General features: G+C 41.0%; 1 protein-coding gene across 1 annotated transcript in view; it reads right to left on the bottom strand.

The window, feature by feature from the left end:
• Positions 1–9,688: 9,688 nt before the first annotated feature.
• The window catches only part of SCLT1 (sodium channel and clathrin linker 1), an 83,464-nt gene continuing 73,645 nt past the window's right edge, over positions 9,689–19,507 (bottom strand). The window contains exons 18-20 of the mRNA XM_019533980.1: positions 14,003–14,081; positions 12,570–12,665; positions 9,689–9,979 (exon numbers count right to left, since the gene is read on the bottom strand). Of these exons, the coding sequence (XP_019389525.1) occupies positions 9,917–9,979; positions 12,570–12,665; positions 14,003–14,081 (238 nt within the window). The 3' untranslated portion in view covers positions 9,689–9,916. The remainder of the gene's footprint in view (positions 9,980–12,569; positions 12,666–14,002; positions 14,082–19,507) is intronic.

The raw sequence follows: 19,507 nt of genomic DNA, 5'->3' as shown, positions 1-19,507 counted from the left end.
GGAGAACTTCTACAATCTTTTCTCCAATGCCTGATGAAGGGTGTTTGTGCCCAAAAGCTTGCAATTAAAGATTTTTTTTTTTGCAAAAATCTTGTTGGTCTAATAAAAGATAATACCTCTACCATGATCCCAGATTGCTTTTTCCTTTAGATCAATATGGCTACAACCTGGATAGTTGACACCAGTATAGATTGACACTTAGAGTCCGAGGTGCACCTGAAGTGAAAGACTGCTGCAGAGGTTCAAGGTCAGAGCAAGAAACAAGTGACTGTCTCCTCGCTCTTTGAAAGGACCACAGAAAGCAGCTTGGCAAGGCAAGAGGTGGCATTTGATTTTCCCTCATGGAGGCTTTTGTGGTGGCAAACATCTGGCTAGAGAAACTTGATCACCCAAAGTTAAGGGACTACTTGAACCAAAACATGCCACATGCTGGCAGTTTTTCGTGTGCAAACAAGCTTTGGCAAGACTATCTCCCTGCAGTGATTACTTCACGTGTACAGTCCACAATGTTTGCATTGACTGTGTATGAATCCTTCTCCATTGTGGCCGATGAAGCCACTGCCCCTCAGAATAACTATGTGCTACACTAGGGGTTTTCAATCTTTTTTGGTTGGGGTACCCCTGGCAGCCGGTCGAGAAGCAGGGAGTCCCCTGGCAGCTGATTGGGGGTGGAGGGGGTGGTCCCCTGGTAGCTGGTCGATGAGGGGGGTCCCTGAGCGGGGAGAGGGAGGATCTCCCAGCATGGCATGTGGCAGCAAACCTGGAAGTGCTGCTGGTAAAACCGGAAGTGCCAGTGGCTTTTCTGCTCCACTGCCGTGTACCCCCGGGGCCTTTCAAAATACCCCCAGGGGTATGTGTACCCCCAGTTGAAAACCCTTGTGCTACACATTTTATTTGTATTGAGGAGCTGGACAGACTGGAACCTGCCTGTTTTTCAAACAGAGCTGGTCTACCTCACACCTGTCCATTATTCTTCCGTGGCTCAGGCTGTAGTGAAAGCAACTAACTGTGGCTTAGAATTTAACAAGATTCTGTCTAACAATGTACATGTGCAAGGCTTTTTCTAATGTGCTCCACAGAATACTGCCCAATGTATTTCAATGCCCATTCTGTCTTTAGTAAGTGACAGGTGGTGCATGCAATGTGGATATCCTGGTGTCCTTCAAAAAAGCCTTCAAGCACTGTCCAGTTTGTAAGGTTTGATGCAGGGAGTCTGCTGCCGGTCAAAGTGGGGAGTCATACGCGACTGTCACTGCCACCAGAGCCTGTGCTCACAAGGTGGAATTCATGGTTCAGTATGGTCTGCTACCAAGCTAAGCATATGCAGTACTAGCAGCAGTTCATGAGTGAGGAGCTGGAAATCACACCCAGCACACAGCGCATGCTCAAGTTTCACTATCTCCTGATACAGGGAGACATTCAAGTTCAAGTGAAGTTTGTGGGGGAAAATGCTACCTGGTTCATGGAGATTCTAATATGGTTTGAAGGCCGGTAGACTGCAATCCAACATGCATACAACAAGCTGATGGACTTGATAAGCAGTCAAAGATACGGCATCACAAGAACTGTCAAGCTGTCATCACCAGGGATCCAGGTTTTCCATTTCCCAAGGAAAAACAGAAACCCGCAGATTTCCTGGTTTTGCAAAGAGCTCTGTAGGCTGGCAGAGTTCCAGCCTGCAAGAGCTAATTGCAAAAAGGGTAAGAAACCCCCAACCATGACTGGAGGGGGAGGGAGCAGACATAAAGGCAGGGCTTGAGGCTCTTAGTTACCCAAGGCGTGGCTCAGGCTCCCTTTCTTTCCTCAAGCCTGTAAGGTAAGTGGGGCTTGCAGGGGGCTGGGCGGTGCAGGTCAAGGCTGGGGGGAAGCTGGCTAGGGGCTGAGCTGGCTGGAAGAGAAGCTGGCTGGAGGCTGAAGGGGAGTGGGGAGGTGTTAGGGAAAGACATGGAGCGCCTGCCCATCTGGCGGCATGTGGACTGTGAGTGGCGCGATATTGGCCTGAATGGGGTCTGTGCCTCCATGTGCAGCTTCCCTGAAGGGCCAATAGCGTGCCACTCTGGGTCCATGTGCTGCCAGCCGGGCAGGCACTCCTGTGGGAAGCTGGCTGGGGGAGTGGGGAGGTGTTGGGGAAAGTTGCACATCAAGTGCCCGCCTGGCTGGCAGCGTGTGGACCTGAAGCGGCATGCTTTTGGCCTGAGTGGTCTCTGTGCTTTCCTGTGTGGCTTCCCTGAAGGGCCAGTACTGCACTGCTCTGGGTCCATGTGCTGCTGGGTGAGCTCTGGGTACTCCGTGTCTCTCCCCAACACCTCCCCACTTCCCCACAGCCAGCTTCCCGCAGGAGTGCCTGCCTGGCTGCCAGAGCATGAACCCAGAGCAGCGTGCTATTGGCCCTTTAGTGAAGCTGCACATGGAGGCACAGAGCCCACTTGGGCCGATACAGTGGCACTCGTGGTCCACGTGCCGCCGGGCGGGTGGGCACTCCTCAATCCCTCAGCTCCCAGCCAACTTCCTGCAGGAGTGCCCACCCAGCTGATGGTGCGTGGACCTACAGTGGTGCGCTGTCGGCCCTTCAGGAAGCTGCACATGTGCACCCACCCTGCCCCTGCCCAGATCTGGGGGGTGTGGGTCCCCTTTGCCCCCCAGAAATGTGCGCTGCCATTGGGAGCTGCCCTTGTCCTCGCCCACTGGCAGGCAGCAGTGGGGGCCGTACTCCTGCTGCTGCAGCAGCTGCTGCCTGCTGTGGAACTGGGTCCTTGGCCCCATAGCCCCAGCAGCTGGGGGCCCCCTCTGGCAGGGCTGGGGGGCAGGGGCTGTGGGTGGGGGGCAGAGAGGACAAGCAGGGCTGCGGGGGGGGGGAGCGAGAGGCACCAGTTGGGCTGGGGGGATGTTGTGTGGGGAGTGAAGGGCATGAGCAGGGCAGGAGGATGTGGGAGAGTGGCGTGGGGGTGCTGTGGGGGGCCTTTAATTTTAATCACGGATTTTGGGGCTTTTAAATCAGAGAATTTGTGATTTTTTTTTTTATCAGGGAAAACCAGGATCCCTGATCATCATGAAAACCAGCAGAGAAGGGACCTGTTCTAGGCACTAGATGTGAAACTGAACCATATTACAGGTATGACCCAACACTGCCACCATGGTTCAGACAACCAGCTGCCTCCTTCCTTAGTGCTGTTCATATTTTGGACTGCAACCAGGTGCCTGTTCTGAGTTGTGACCCTCAGCTACTGAAATCAGTCCCTGGATGGCAGAAATAGTATAAGATTATGTGAACTTTGTCAAAGAGTGCCAGGTGCCTGTACCTGCGTTTTGGGACTCTTTGACTGGTTTCTACATATATATGTGCTCTGGCAAAATGCTGCCTTACCATTCCCATGAACTCAGTGGATGTTGAGCATGTCATCTCAGTGTATGGACAAGTGTGCACCCCACAGAGACAGAAAATGTCAGCAGCAGCTGCCGATGGATGCTTCATGCTAGCTTTTAAGCTAGCATGAATTGCCTGTCTCAAGGTTAGCATTCAGCAAACTCCTTTTGACAGTGTCATTTAATAAGGTGGTATTAATAACATGCTATTAGTTTCAATTCATGTTGTGTATAGATTCAATTTCATAAGACATTTCAGTTTAGAGTTTAATTAAATGCTTATATTTTTTAATAATGTTTGCATTAATGACTTCTATGGGCTTAGTCAGGGTAATGAAGTTGCCATTTCGGATCATCTGTCAGTCTGCGGGGAGGGATGGGTCTAGCGGGGTCTGTTGGCCAATCAGAGACTTGTGAAAATGGCAGCCAGCCCTGCTATCTGCCTGCCTCCTCGATTTGGGTAGGTGCCTGGGTATAAAGTAAGACCTCCATGTATCCAAAATACGAAATGACGCCTCTGATTCTGCCCTCTCCCCAGTCTTGGCAAAGGCTGTCTTGGTTTCCATTCACAGAACTGGGGAATCTTACCTAGGTGGTTCTAATAAAGCTGTCAACATTGTTCCAGTTTTTTTCTGATGCGTATTAGTGTGAGAAGAGCTCTTCTCTAGAACTATAAAAGAAAGTGCCTGAGCTACCAAAGTCTGCATCAGCAATCATGCTAAAGAAAGGTGGATCTGCTACTTTCAGTGAAACTCTGACAACCTTGGGCACAGAGGATGTCCTCAAGGCAACCTTGTCCAGTTCAAACACAGTACATGGAGGATCTACCATCAAGACTTGGACACTTCCTATTTTTCTTTCAAACATTATGGTTGCAGACATCAAGGCCATCTTCATAGACGGGTGAGGAAGACAGCAAGTTGCCACAAGTTTGAAAGAGTGGACTTATCAGGGCTGTAAGGACTATGCTGAAGGACTGGATCTCTTGCTGAAAGGATTAGTCAGACCCGTAAAAAATTCCAGTGTGAAGTTCCAGTGGGAAAAGACTAATGGTTCTCTATAGGAAGATGATGTCTGAGATGCTTATGAATTATGTGTGTAACAGGAGGGCATCCTAGGGGTCGCCATGCTCTCCCCTAATGCCCCCTGTACTTTGCCAAGTTAGCCTAAAGCACCCTCAAGTCTTGCCCACCACATCTTTGATGTTAATGTATAACAGGGAGGCTGCCTTTCCATCCGCTTGGGCACAGTTATCCTGTTGTACACTGGCTCATTCTGTAATGGGTGTTTCTGTACACCCCAGCCTCATGGGCTATATGCATGGCTCCAACCATCCCTTTACCACACCCCAAGCCTCGCAGATGTAATTGATGTTGTTTGGTCTCGCGCTGCCTCCTCTCTGGGGCTGGGGTTCCTACGCTGTCGTGGGTCCCCTATGGGGCCTCCTCCAATCCCTAATAGCCTCACCCAAACCTTCAGCTAAACAGCAAACAAAACACCAACCCCTGGGCTTTAACATAAGTTCATGCTGCTTGGCTAAAACATCGTTCAAGCCACCCCAAGGGTGTTCCATCCCTCACCAGGATCAAGCTGCTCGTGCAGTCAGGCCTCTTCCCTGTACTTGCTCTGGGAGAGCTCCTTCCCCTTTGGCTGCCAGCAGAGAACTGCCCACCTGGCCTCAGCCCTGGAGTTTATATGGGAGCCAGGCCCTGCCCCTTCCAGTTAGCTGACCGCTAACAGATGTTGGTTACTGGCTCCCTCCAGTTGCTCTAGCAACTTGCACCTGGGCTCCTTCCTCACTGCTCCAAAAGTAGTAGGCACCTTAGTGCACTGCTACAATATGTAAATCATTATACCATTATACTTCAGCTTCCTACATTAAACAGAAAGTGCTTAGAGTTAGTGGCTGTATGCTACACCATCCTGAAAACCTAATTCAACAAGATAGGCATTATATTTCTAATGGAGCATTTTCTGCTGTTGGTTAGTATATCCCTGATTTGAATAAGCTGAATATGAGTGTGTGTGTATGGGGGGGGCGCGAGAACTAGTACATCAATGACCTGGCAGATGAAGAGGTCAAAAGTTGTCCTAAATAATGGACTCCTTGACATAGTATTTGTGATTCAGGGAGATGCCTGTTCAGCTGTCTTGGAAAATGTTTATGTGGATGGTAGATATAGATCTGATGGTAGATGCATCCGTTCCAGGATCTTATTGCCTCTGCGTGTATGAGTCTGTATTTGTTTCCCTCTCTTTTCAGTATATTTACACCTCAATTATTTCCTAATTTAAGGTATTTTACAAATTGTAATGCATCGACCATATAGTGCCTCAGGCAAAGTGTAAAAATGCACCTCTCCAATTCATTAGGACACCTAGCCCCTATTCTGCTATATAGATGTCACCTTCAAAAGGCCTTTTTAATGTATACCAACTTCCATGCCAGTGAGAGATGTGTAGCAGTACTAAGCCCTCCTTCAGGCTGGTTTTACCGGCTATCATCTGTAGTAATTATAAATAATTTACTACACAATTTTTAATGTACTAAAACCAAAATGAGAGAGACTAATTCTTCCTTGCTAAATGCATCATTCCTTTGACTTTTGGGACTATTTTTGCAGCATAGTCATATTTATTGTTGACTGTTCCAAAAACTCAGCAATATGAGAAAACACTAGGTCTTTTTCCTATCTGAAGATGAGTTGTAGGAAATCAAGCGATTAAACTGCAGAATCCTGAAGTGAAAACGCTGAGGAGACACTATAAGATTAAGAGATCAGATGCTATACAAACTGCTTGTTTAGTAACAGCCAGTTCTGTGAAAAGAACGAGTGCTTATATTCTTTGGTCTAAATGGGATTGACAAGATTGGGCTCAGTAAAGGGCGACTGGCTTTTAAATTCAGTTTCTTTTGGTTCTCTATTCAACTAATTTTGCAGGAAACCTCTGTCTTCTCCAATTATTTGTGAGCAGAAGTTTAATGAGACTTGTATGGTGAATAGGATGGAATCTGAGGTTTGAGAATACTTAGAAATGTTTAAGATGCTTAGAAATTACCTGTCAGTACAACATACAATTCTTCTCTGAAGTCTAGAGTTGGCGGTAACAGGAGACCTTCAGGTTGCATTCAGCGTTAAGGATAGACTCAGACTCACTTGCCCCTAAGTGCTAGGGTAAGATCCTCTCCAGAACTCACTACTTGCAGAACTTCTTTAAAAGCTCTTTTCAGTAATAATTTCGGCCCAACTTGAGTTATAGTCCAAGGCAACCTTTTTTTGAGTGGGGAGAAAGGGAGGCAGAGGGAGTATTTCTTCCTTTGCCTAAAGCTGAGATACTGCAGTTCCTGTTCACCCTGATAGACTACAGCACTGACACACTGACCAAAGTGACAAAAATATGAGGCTTTTATGCCATGCCAGTTCACTTATGGACCACCTCAACTCGGGTCTCTCATCTCCGGGCAGACCTTAGATGCTCTATGAGCAGCGCAGTCTTGGTAGAGGTTGTATCAGTTCTCCACAACAGAACAGGTAAAATCCTACTTACACAGCTCCAACAAAGCTGTTAGCATTTCTCCAATTTTCCTCCAAAGGGGATCAATTTGAGAAGAGCCTTTGTATATGACTATGAAATAAAGTACCTGAACGTCCAAAGTCTGCATCGATGGACTAAGGAACAAAACACAGATCACATCTCTTCCACCATTACCATCTGGGAAAAGACTACAATGGAACGTGCTGGCCAGAGCTCACACCACTAACCAGAAAGACTGGTGGGCCATATGGAACCACCTTCTGATTAATCCATTTTTGTCTCCCTCTACCAAGCTTTCCTGCAAAGCTCCCTTTTGTCTGCACCAGCGGAACCTATTCCTCTCATTGAAGTAAAAAGTCAAAGGTTTTAATTCTGCTATCCCAACAGAAGTTTTGGAACTACAGGTTTAATTCCAGATATTTGCTTAGGATTCAAGTCCTTGGCAAACTTACTTGTAAGAGTAAGTTATCAGCATTTTCCAACTCTCATCTCCAATGAGCTGGAAGGCACCACAGGAAAGCAAATAGTACCTAGAAAAATCAAAGTGCAGAGGTACAGTAGTTACCCTTTCTTATGCTAGTTAGGGGAGTCAGGTCTCAAAACTTTTACATGTAGTAGTACCAGAAAAAAACCCCAAAAATATATACAGAGGTGTATTCAAATGTAGTGCTTAGTTGTCATATTGCTTGCATGCTGTGGATAAAGTAAGATCTGAAATTTTCTGCAATGGTAGAGTATAGAAGACAAAATAATGCATCCAACCTTCCCTGAAAACCATGTTTGAGTAATAAGGTTTAATGATCCAGCCTCTCCACTTGGGCAAGTATTCTGTTATAAACCGTGATCCAAAATGGCACACATCAAGCCAACAATGTCTGGGGGTAAAACCATGCTCTGTTACGGTGGTTGTTCCATTTTCTTGAATTAAGTGAGGTTTCTTCCTTAACTTACTTAGTGAGAAGAATTATCCTTAGCTGTGGAAATGTTCTTAATGGGCTCTTCAGAGGGAGGCGGGTATCAGTGGCTGTGTCTACAAGTGCAATTAATGCAAAGCAACAAACTCCAGAGTTTATTGTTTCTGGGTGCACCATTTGAACATGTGCCTGGGAGCAATAGACTTCAGAGCAAGAAACTCTGGAATTTGTTGGTTTGAACGTGTGCCCAGGAATACAGCGTGATGAGCTGGGTTGGAGCAGCCTCAGCTGGCAGGGGATAAATGTGCTGCAGAGGAGTTGACTGGGGTATGAGGGTGCTTCAGCACAGGGTTAGCTGGCAGGCACCGAAGCACTCCCATGCCCCAACCAGCCCCTCCAGCATCTACACGTGCACTGATACAGAGTATTTTTTACTCTGCAGCAGGATAGTACTTGTATTTACAAGTACAATATTTAGAAGTACTATCCTGCTGTGGAGTAAATTAGTAACCTAATAGGGGCACATATGTAGAGACTGAGACATTTACTGTGCAGCTAATTAGTCAACCTGATACCTTTGGGACAGGGACAGGCGTCTACACGAGTTGTATAGACAACTCGTGTAGACGCCTGTCCCTGTCCCAAAGGTATCAGGTCCTGTCCCAAAGGTGCAAGCAGCTACAAACACTGCCACAGACCTGTGGGATTAAGCATGGCTTAATTATTAATCTAAAAATAATGAAAGTTGAAGTTAACACTATAATTGACATAAAACAGGGAAAAAAGAGTATAATCATGGCTAGGAACATCTTCCAATAAATACGTAAGAAAATAAGTTACTTTAGCCAAAGATGAGAACCTTCCAATATCTGTCAGATATATGCTCAAAGAATATATGTTCACAGAAAAAATAGTTATTTCTATTTTTGCTTAAAAATTACATTTTAGACTAATGTTATGAAATTTGCCAGTCTCAAATAAGGATAAACTGCACCTTCAGGAGAGTTCTTGAACTCTTATTCTACAGAAGTACAATGCTCAGAAAATGGCAAGTTAGTGCATAAAAGCTGTAGATTCTTCTGTCTGGCTTTACCAACACTGTGCAAATAGGAGCAGTTGCCTCTGGTTACCAGACATATTCCAGCAAGGAAAAGAAGCTGGGTAAAAAAAGGGAAGGAGCAACTATAAAGCACTAAAAAACAATGGGGGAGGACTTGTGTTTGTAAGAACTTTGGGTACTAAGGGGAAAATCATCATCATCAGTGATCATCCATGTTTTATTATTTTCCATGGAGAGCACAGAAGTAGTCACCTGAAGATACTGAATACTTCAAAAAATAGAGGTAAGACAGATGTGCAAAACTATCATCCATAAGCGCCTACTAACTGAAAATTAAGGAGGTAATTTCCCAATTTAATTCAGAGAAGGTGCTGTACATTCCTTCTCATGCACAAGAACTGGTCAGAAAATTCAGTTTATTACTTTAAGAAAAGGTGTCATATAAAATTCAATACAACTATGTAAAGAATAAAGGTGTTTTTAGACTTTCCAGTAGGCATTTCTTTAATACTTGGTCATGATTGCAGCACTTGCTTTTGAGAAATGAAATAAACCCCAAAAGCCCTACAGCAGTGTTTCCCAGCCTTTTCCAGCTCAAGGCATGTTTGCATTAAAAAAAAAAAATTCCAGTGGCACACCTGTTAAGGCATTCCCCATCCTCATACCTATTGTAGCTCATTGCCACGGCAAAATTCTGTGACACCCCTGTTCATTTCTGACAGCATGCTTTTGTGCCATGGCACGCTGGTTGGGAAACACTACCCTATATTAAATTTGTTTTGTTTTATACATTAATGAAGGTGATTAACTTCTGAAATTGTTCTGTTACATTGGTGCTTATTTGTTATATTCCATTCTCTTGTATGTATTTACTGTGAGGAAGTTACAATTCAGCTTCATTCTTCCTTGTCCAAACAGAAAGGAAAATGTTCGTGCAAATTCCACAAGCCCCATGATGCACTATAGACTTCAGTGATCCAGTACTGTGCTTCTCTGATGGTTTTCCCAACTCTTAAATGCTGTAAATGAATAATGCATATTTTTAAATGTTTTCCAGATCCATCACAGAGGCAGACTTTTTCTTCTGCATAGCAATCATCCTGAGCTGTAATTAAAAACAAACAGTCAGTTTCCCTTTTCCATCAAAATCATTATAGGAAACGTATGGCAGTACAGTTTCAATAAGCAACATGCGACGGAATAGGCAGAGATAACTGAGATTTTGGATAACTCAAGAATTTTTTACTCTGTTCAATAGATGCCATATGGTTGTGATCTTTTTTTTGACAGAAAGGAGTTAAGATTGATTGAATCTTGAAAAACAGAGGTTGCACTGAACTAAAACAAAATGCATTAAACATCCAGAATACATATATATTTTAAAACAATCTGTATAAAATCCTGCAAAATCCTGTTTTATGAGTTATCTTTGTCTAGTGGTATAGTCCTATTTTAGTCATGGCTGTAAAACTCCTGAAGATCATTGATTATTTAATAAATTATTTCCTTTTTCTTTCCTAGAGCATCTTTCATCTCAACTTGCTACATACATTACTTTGCACAAACACTGAACCACTGAAATGCCATTACCAGTGAAGGGGCAATAGCGAGGTAAACAAGTGATGCATATTTATCTGCCAACAGTGGGCACATAAATATCTGGGCCACCACTACTTAGTAAACTAATCAGAAATAATCTATGGTAACTCTACAGTAGGTAGAAAAAAGTAAGTATCTGTAACATTTGTGTGCAGGATGCAAATATGTCCTTAGTTTCTAAGCGTCTTCCTTCCACATTCACGGTGGGCGCATCTACAAATGACGCTACATTGATGGGCAAACATCATGACACCACACCTATGTCATTGTAGCAACATGCTTGCTCAGTATAGTGCAATACTAAGGCAACGTAGCAACTAAAAATAACCATGCACAGCTGACAGTGCAGTATGGGCTGTTACTGCATCATCATTTAGTACTTCCAAAAGGTACTAAATGATGGCGCAGTTAACAAGGGTGCTGCAGGGCCACGTGTAGATGCACCCTGTAAAGCTTAAACAAATACAAAGAATGACCATTTGCCCTTCCAGAACAGTGTTCTTTGGGCTGTCATAGTCACTGTGCCTCCCCAACCTCCCACAAAAGTGGCTGCATACTTTGGGGGCAAGTTTGGACTCTTCTGAATAGTTGTGTTCATTATAGCTGAGTTCTATACATCATTGGGAAGGCAGAAATGGCAGAATAGCTTTGGTGCTCCATCAGTTACTTCACAGTCTGAAGGTTCAGCATGTGGTGATGGACCAGCTAATTATCTCTAAGACCAAGTAACCATTCTTTCTTCTTTGTATATAGTGCAGCCCACTATAGGTGATTGGCAAATTGTATCATCTTCAAGATAGTCTGTATCAGACTAGGAGCATCAGGCTGGAGTGATGCTCTCTCCCAGATCTAGCATTGGATTCAGCAACCAATTCCAGTGTATAATAGAGAATATAGAGAAGAACAGACCTTCCATGGAGGTAAGTAACATTGGTTCTTTTGGAACATGTTGGTGGCAGTGAGGTTTCCCCTAGTGAACACCTAAAGCATCCATTTTCTGGCAGGGATGATGAGCAGAGGTGAACAGCAAACAGACTGTTTTAATGCAAAATGAGGAATGGATTTTTCTGAGAGGCTTGAAGGAAGCCAAGTTTTAAGAGTGGAATGTGGAGGTTCTGTGTTGGGCAGGTTTGGTTTGTATGCACACACAAGGCCTTTGAGAATGTTTGATACCATCTGCTGAAAGGTGATCTACACGAGACACTTGACTGTACAGTACCTTGTTACTACTGCACGATATGGTAACAAGCTCCTGTGCTGCAGTACGAAGCTCCTCTGCAGTCAGCATAACCAAGAAGCCATTCGGGGATGCTACTATGCAGTACCTCCGATTACTACACAGTCATTTAGTAGTAAATGACAGTGCAGTAATAACTGCGCAGTCAGGGTCTTGTGTAGATGAGGCCAGAATGTATCAGGTATGTTGATATTACAGTTGCATTGTGACTGAACTGAAAAGATAAAATGTGTTTTACATCATGAATTGGATCAAGAGTTTATAGAAGCCAGGCTGTAGGAGGTAGCAAAGCATTTGCAGTTTCACAAAGACACCATTTCTGATGAATGCAGCTCTCTTGATCAAATTGTGGGGCATGAAATCAACTGTTTTGTGTAATTAGCGATGATGGCTGTTTAAACTTTATATTTTAGTCCCACATTTTGACCTAGATTTTATTTTACACAGAAGTAAAAAGATAGAACCTTCTTTTCCTTTGTTTATTTTCTATCATTCTTTGCATGTCAAACAAAATCCATATCCCCTCATTAGTATAATGAAAAAATATGAATCCAGAGATGCCATTAAATTTATCTCCAAGCTCAGATCACATAAAAAGCATTGAATCATGTTTGAAAAGAATGCATTCCACCAACTCTTGACTGTTTGAAGAAAGTCCAGCATTTGATTGAATATATACTAGTTTGAAATGACAGTTTGTAATATCAGAATGTCTCATTGCTTATTAGCTAATTTATTATGTCAAACAAACTAATACCTATAAACTGAGGAGATTCCAAGACAACATTTTTTTCTTGGGATATTCAAAGACATTGATATGTGACTGTAATCAGGATGTTGTCTACTTAGAATTAGGTACCTGTTGAGACGCAGTGGCTGCCCTCTGCTCTGCTTGGCTTAGCCGTCTTTGAAGCCTGTTGACTTTTTCTTGATGTTCTATCATTAATTTTTCATTCTGTATAAATAAAAAACCTTATTACAAATGTAAGATTCTGTTAACAGATTGATGCATATTGCAGTGTGAAAGCTTTGAGCTAAAAAAGCTTAACCAATGCTAAATATTGGAACTATTTAACATCTACAATAAGGAAAGAGAGATTGTTGTGATAGATTGTCAAGAATTTTCAGCTTAAACAAAAAAATGCAAAGTCTCTCACATTTTTTTATTTTACAGTTCTTTTACACACAGTAGATTTCAAAGCCAGTTATATTAATGTCACATTTACAGTTGAGACATCTTATAAAAAGTTGGCATATTTTACTGGCAATAACTGTTATATGTGATAGTATAACTAGAGGCGGGCAAGTGTGGGGACACCAGTCATGGGTGCTAATGTAGAGCCTTCAATATGGCGGCAGCAAGAGCCCATGTGTGGCGAACCTGTGCCCTGGCTCTCTGACACTCAGTACTGCCCCCTCCCCTGCATTTCTTTCCAGGGTACAACACCCCCTGAGATGCAAACATAATAACTAGATGCAAAGCAGAGGAGAGTAGGCAACAAATATTTCAAAGATGACTCCTCTTAATGCAGGTTTTTCCCTTTATTTTCCACACCAAAAAGTAGTGTGCAAAACCAAAAATAAATCTGCCCCCCCAAAAAGCCACAAAATCCAGAGCAACCAAAACTCCTTGGTCGTATTTTTCTCTACCAGCAGTTTTAGAAATCTGTCCCCTCCACCTTGTCTTAAATAGTGCTAAGGAATAAAGCATGATGTTAAAAGACTAATTTCAGAGAACATTAGGTACTATCCCAGATTTACTAGGCAGTTTGACAGAAGCACAGCTATTTTCACAAGTGACCATTAATTACTTAATAATGCATCCCAAACAAACTTGCCTTTAAAATTTTAATGCATAATGTAAGAGAGAGTCCTTTATCTATGCATATATATTGTAAATTCCACCACTGTTAGGTAGTATGGGGAGATGGTACAGAATAAAAATAAAAATGTAACAGGTCACCTTTCAAAAGCACACACAGATAGATATCCACAAAAATCCTTGTCTTGTGACTTTTTCTGAATCACTGACAATTTACACTGTCCTTCCTTAAGTTTCATCATTTGGGAGTTGCATTAACTTCTATTCCTGGCATCTGTCCATTAAATCTCAGCAAAAGTAAGATGGTAAACTTTTCAATCTTAGAACTATACTAGTAAAAAATTCTAAGTATCGTCACAGGCATTTATAAAGTAACAATATAACTCATCTGGATAGGGTTCTGGTAAGAGTCTACTGCATGCGCATCAGGTTATAGCTGAAAGTAGTTCCCATGAGAGCCATTTTCTTACCTCTACTACCTTTTCAGTTGCTATTTCCAGCTGAGAAAGCAGCTCTTGAGTGTGAAGTTTTTGTTGACGTAGCTCACTTCTATCAATGAGAAGAAAGAAGCTGATTAATGTAAAGTAATGCATCTGCTATCTGAATAATACTTAATAGGTACTTTTCTGAAGTTTGCTAGGGTTTATGGTCCATTTTTAATTATAATGTTGTTGACAACACACTCGCACCAAATGCATTCTGACTCTCCCTTCCAAATGATATAGACTTAAATGTGTAATAGTAGAGGTATAAGGCATATTTGTTTTGAAGGCAAATAACCTTTGGTACTGCCATAAGTCTGCAATAGCAATGTTTTACAAATACTGAATCAATTATATTGACTACAAATACAAGCCGTGTGTGCAAATTTTAAACTTTCAAGTAAATAAACTGAAGTCATTAGTTTAGTTAGGTCAACTAAGCTAACATTAATGTTGGGGAACTACAAATTCAGGGTACTAGTTCTCTGCAAAATCTGAAGTACATAAAACATATACACTCATTCTAATCTTTAAAAATCTACGCACAGCCTTGTCAGTACAACACTTAGGAAAGTATTGTAGCAAGGTATAACTAGAACTTCACAAGCAAAGTTAATACTTTAGCATAGAGGAATTTGCATCAATTGTATATGAAGGAAAAAAAACAGGACAGAGGAAAGGAAGTTGACAACAGCTTGATCTGAGGGAGAGGAGAAGCAAAAACACTGCAGTTGAATGAGATAACTTAAAACATAAATTTATCAATTGGAGAAACCCTTACCTGTAGCTTATTTTTTTCTCTTATTTCCTTTGAGTATTTTGTAATATTTAAAAAATGCCAAATAAAAACACTAAAATGTTTCCATCTTCATTCATATTACCATTGTGGGAAAAGGAGAGGACACTTAATACCAAACTTGGAACCTTTAAAAGTTCTGGTCTAAATAACCTGAGTGTAGGCAGATGCAACTCCACTGACATTCAAGTCCATCTGCTAAGAATGACTGTAAAATGTAGTGTTAAAAATTCCATTAGCTCAAAGAAAAAATATCCAAGAAAAAACACAACTTTAAAATAAAACACTAAATAATTTGTACACTTAATACAGACTCTAGAAAATGACTGTAAGGAGTTCAGTTTATAGGTAGGGAGCTAACTTTAAAAAAATATGCATGCACAGGTGTAGACAAACAAGTGAACAGATCCAGCTCATCTTTTCCACGCACATTCTGTGAATCCTAATTTACAAATCTGGTCAACAAGGGCTAGATCAGCAAACTAGCTACCTTTCCAATGTGGTTATGATGATACCGTAATTGAATTTATTAGAAGAGGGCACTTCATTCATCCGTAGAAATGTAAGAGAATGCATATTACAAAGTAAAAGCATTCTTGCTTCATTTCATAAAACTGTCATAAAGCCAGAACGAAACTCCATTAAATTCTATTAAGAGTCTCTCATTACCTTAGATGGACCAGATGTACAGCCCAGATGTACTTGAAAGCTTCAGCTTCTATTCTTAGAATGTGAAAGCCACTGCCAGATAAAGGGTTTGCAAGTCTCCATCATGTTAACAATTTTGTCCTATTATTAGCTTGGAGATCTTAATTCTAAGTGAAAATAATATTGTTGGGTACTGGAACGGAAATAAAGTTTAAATTAGCCATCCTCTCTCCTTTGTGGGACCAACACATCCAAAATAAAATATTCACTCACAACTTATACTTTCCTTCCCTTTTAAAACTTGAATTTTTAAAGCTTCTTCAAATACTTAAAACCTAGTTTTTAAAAAATAAGAAATGAAAACTGATCCATACCCTTTTATTATCGCAGCTGCCTTGCTTCTTCCCCTAATTTAACTTTGTTACAGTTCCACGTATAATTGTACATTAAAGCTCGATGACAGTAGTTTTAAGAAATGAAGCAGGAATGCATTTACTTTGTCAGATTATTCTCCTCTTACATCTCTAAAGCAGCATGCTGTTCTTGTAGTTCTTCAATGACCAACTCAACCAGAACTATAAGAATACCATGCTACTACCTATCAATTTAAAACTGACCACTATTATACATGCTGATGTAGCATTATAGATTTAAACATATGTTAAAATTATCCCTCTGCCCTCTTGCATAAGTGTTTTTTTTTTAATACGAGTGATTTTTTTTCTTTATTGAACTATGCAGATTAAGATTATTAAAGGCCTGGTTAGATGCTGCAAAACCTTATCCTCATTAACTTCACTATAATAAGTTGTCCTTAAGAAGTCAATGATGTAAATAAACCTAAGTATAAGTATTTTCAAGATAGGGCCTCAAGTGATCAGCTAATTCTTGAATGCTGATTACAGAATGTGAATAGTGATTCAACCATCTGCAAATCATTGATTTGGTTTATTTATATATTGGTTCTATGAGCTAACTAGTCATTGCCAGACAACAGTGTTTTGATATACTTCACTAGCAGTGGAGTTCAGAAAATTTTCTGACAGTATAAAGGTTGTTTATGTATTCAAATATAAGTAACATTAAATTATATGTTATTAAACATTTTTGAAAGTAAGGAAGTTATTAAATTGTGGAAAGAGAAGTTACCGTAGTTCAAAATGTGTCATCCATATACACATCCTCACAGTGGCTGGACCTGTGCCACCACTTTAGGGCACTTGCTGAACAATATGGACCTGTCCACCTCCAATCTGACCTACACACTGCCTGATCCGGTCCTGTGTCAGCCAAATCTGGTGCGCAGGGCCATGTTATCTGGCCCTGCAGAAGGCGGCAATGCCTCTCCCCCCACCCCTCTTCTCCCCCCGTAACACTTGCGGGGAAAAAAAGGTTGGCAGGTATCTACAAACAAATTCATAAGCTGTAAGCTCAAGGTAGTTGAGAGAAACTGATGATTAGGAAGTGTGAACTGTTCTTTATCCCCTTGGCATAGGGCAAAAGGAGGGGCAGGTATATACAGCACTCAACAGATACAGCCAAGGCAAAACTCGACTACCAGAAGCACATGAACACCAACAGTGAGCACAGTCACCTGAAGGAGAACTTCTCTTTAATATCATTTAAGGGGCCAAACAAAGAATATTTTTCAGTACTATATTTGGTATTTAAAATGTATTTATGCCTTTTTTGCTTAAGTAAGCAGGTGATGAATTGACATTCTCAGTAGGATAGACCAGCATGGATGCAATCATTTTCAACTTTATACTATGAAGTTATATTTATATTACATTGGCTGTATGTTTAAGAGGAAACAATTTTGTCTTATAATCCACAAGGAAGACAAAACAGTTCTTGGCATCAATAATTGATCCATGAGGACTGTTTTAATTTTTTTTTTTAGACTTCAATAAGACCGAGAGATTTTTTTTTAAAACAAAGTTGATCAAATAAATGTCTACTCCATATTGTCTTTGTTAAATAAGTAGGAACCAAAGGTGAGCTGTTAGTATTTTGGCAGATGGGTGATAAATCTGCCAGCTGTAGTAAGTACTTTCTACAAAACTCTCATATGACAAATATAGCATATGACAGATGTTTTTTCAGTTGAATTATACTATAATATGCTTCAGTTACTCTTAGTAATTATGCATTTTGCAGACTGCCAGTACCTGCAGCTGTCTCTCATCCTGTTAATTTTTTTTTAATGAATGTCTTAAAAAAGCAGCTATCGATGCCAAACATTACAGAAGCACAGCCAGTAATAATGTTTTAGAAACAGAGGAAGTCTCCTTCAGCTCAAACGCTCTGAAACACTCATTTAACATACTGTACGATATGTCCAAGTACACAAATATGGTGAACTGCTAAATAAAACTCAAAATGGCCAACTTTCACAAGGAAGATAGTTATAAGTGGACAACCTGAGGCTATGGAGAAATGTGCATAATTAAACATGAGATGGACACTATTACCATGAAAAAGTGAATGTTTCAGTGGCAGAAACAGAAACAAAGATACCTGAGGAAGTTACATGTAGGTTAGGATAATGTTAAGAATAAAATGAAGTGTATTTCAACAAACAGAAGCTATGTCATCCTCTTGGTGAATCTGTACTGGATGACTATTAATAACTGAAGAGAGTTTTTAAAATGTATGCTGTTACTCAGCTTATTTGCTGGAACACGTTACAGGTTGACTCTTGAAGACAAACTGACTTTAATGTAATGTTGAGACACAAATTCAATCTTCTATTAAGAAAGTGAAAACAACTTTCCCATACTCTATTTAGTAGACTGCTAAGTGTATAACTGACATTTTTCCATTTATTAAATTCCTAATTTCCAAATTCAATTGTGAGAGTAATGTTAAAACATTTTTAATTTACTTGTGTTTGAAGGAAACCCTGTACTTAGCCATATTGGTAGTTATATGGTTCTTTGTAACTTTATGTAGAAATTTAGTTTCAAAGGAAGTAGTTTAATCAGCTGCGGCTGCCTTTACTTACGTGGTGTAGTATTTTTACTATGCAATCATCCATTGATTTAAGTGTGATTACTGGCAGAACAGGGTGTTGCTCAATACAAATGCAACCAAATTTTTCAGAATTAGGATTTTACTGGACAAATTATTTTGTCTACTTGTGTATGTCTCCAGTCTTCTTTTCCTCCATTAAAGGCCACTTATTGGACAATTTATTATATGTTTCAAATGACATTTACAGTCTTTCTTGTCATTATTGCTCTAGCCCTAGTCCTGCTAGAACCATGTTTAGGAGGGAAGTGCTATTTTCCCAGCTGTCTGGTGATGTAAGATAGCAAAAAGGACTTCATTAGGCTTTTCTAAAATATTATGCATGGTCACTAGTTATCTGCCAAGTCAGTTTTCAATTTACTTTAATTCCTTCCCTCGTCCCCAAATTCAGGACATATCCTGACATAAATTTTTCATAGATTTGAAGGCCAGCAGGGACAATTATGTTAATTTAGTCTGACCTTCTGCGTAGTGCAGGCCAACATTTCTGGCAAGGGTAATTTGAAAAAACTTTAAGCCAGCAGTTCTGTGTCTTTTCCAGACTTACTAAAACCACATTAACAATATGGCCTATACATGCTAACTTGTCAGTGAGAGCTACACATTTCTTTACAGCTTGGTCAGATTCCTTTTATTTCTGCTTTTATTAAAGGACTTCATATATGTTCTTTCCTTCTTAGTGCCTTTTGGCTGTCTAACTAAGCTTTTGGTGGTACATGTGGGTTTGGTGGTAAAGGTGGGTTGGATTGACACAGTTTGGTCTTTGCAGGCTAGGTTCAGACTTAGAAAACATTTCTTGGATACCAGGTCAAGACCCATTGGAACAAATGTGTTAACATGAGGCCTGAATCTGGTCAGACACTAGGTCAACCCCCTATTAAAATCAGTGGGGTCAATTTCTTGTCTGAGGCAGTATGGTTGTCTATAAAGGGTTGCTCAAAGTGAAAACCTATTTGCCAACCATTGGAGTGTTTGCTTCACGGCAGGAGATGCTGTTCTGCCCCCAGTTTTATTGC

Source organism: Crocodylus porosus, unplaced genomic scaffold, assembly GCF_001723895.1.
Source record: "Crocodylus porosus isolate Cpor-Errol unplaced genomic scaffold, CroPor_comp1, whole genome shotgun sequence".
Taxonomy (NCBI): Eukaryota; Metazoa; Chordata; order Crocodylia; family Crocodylidae; genus Crocodylus; species Crocodylus porosus.
Note: the sequence above shows the minus strand (reverse complement) of the source record. Positions and strands in the feature narration are given on the sequence as shown.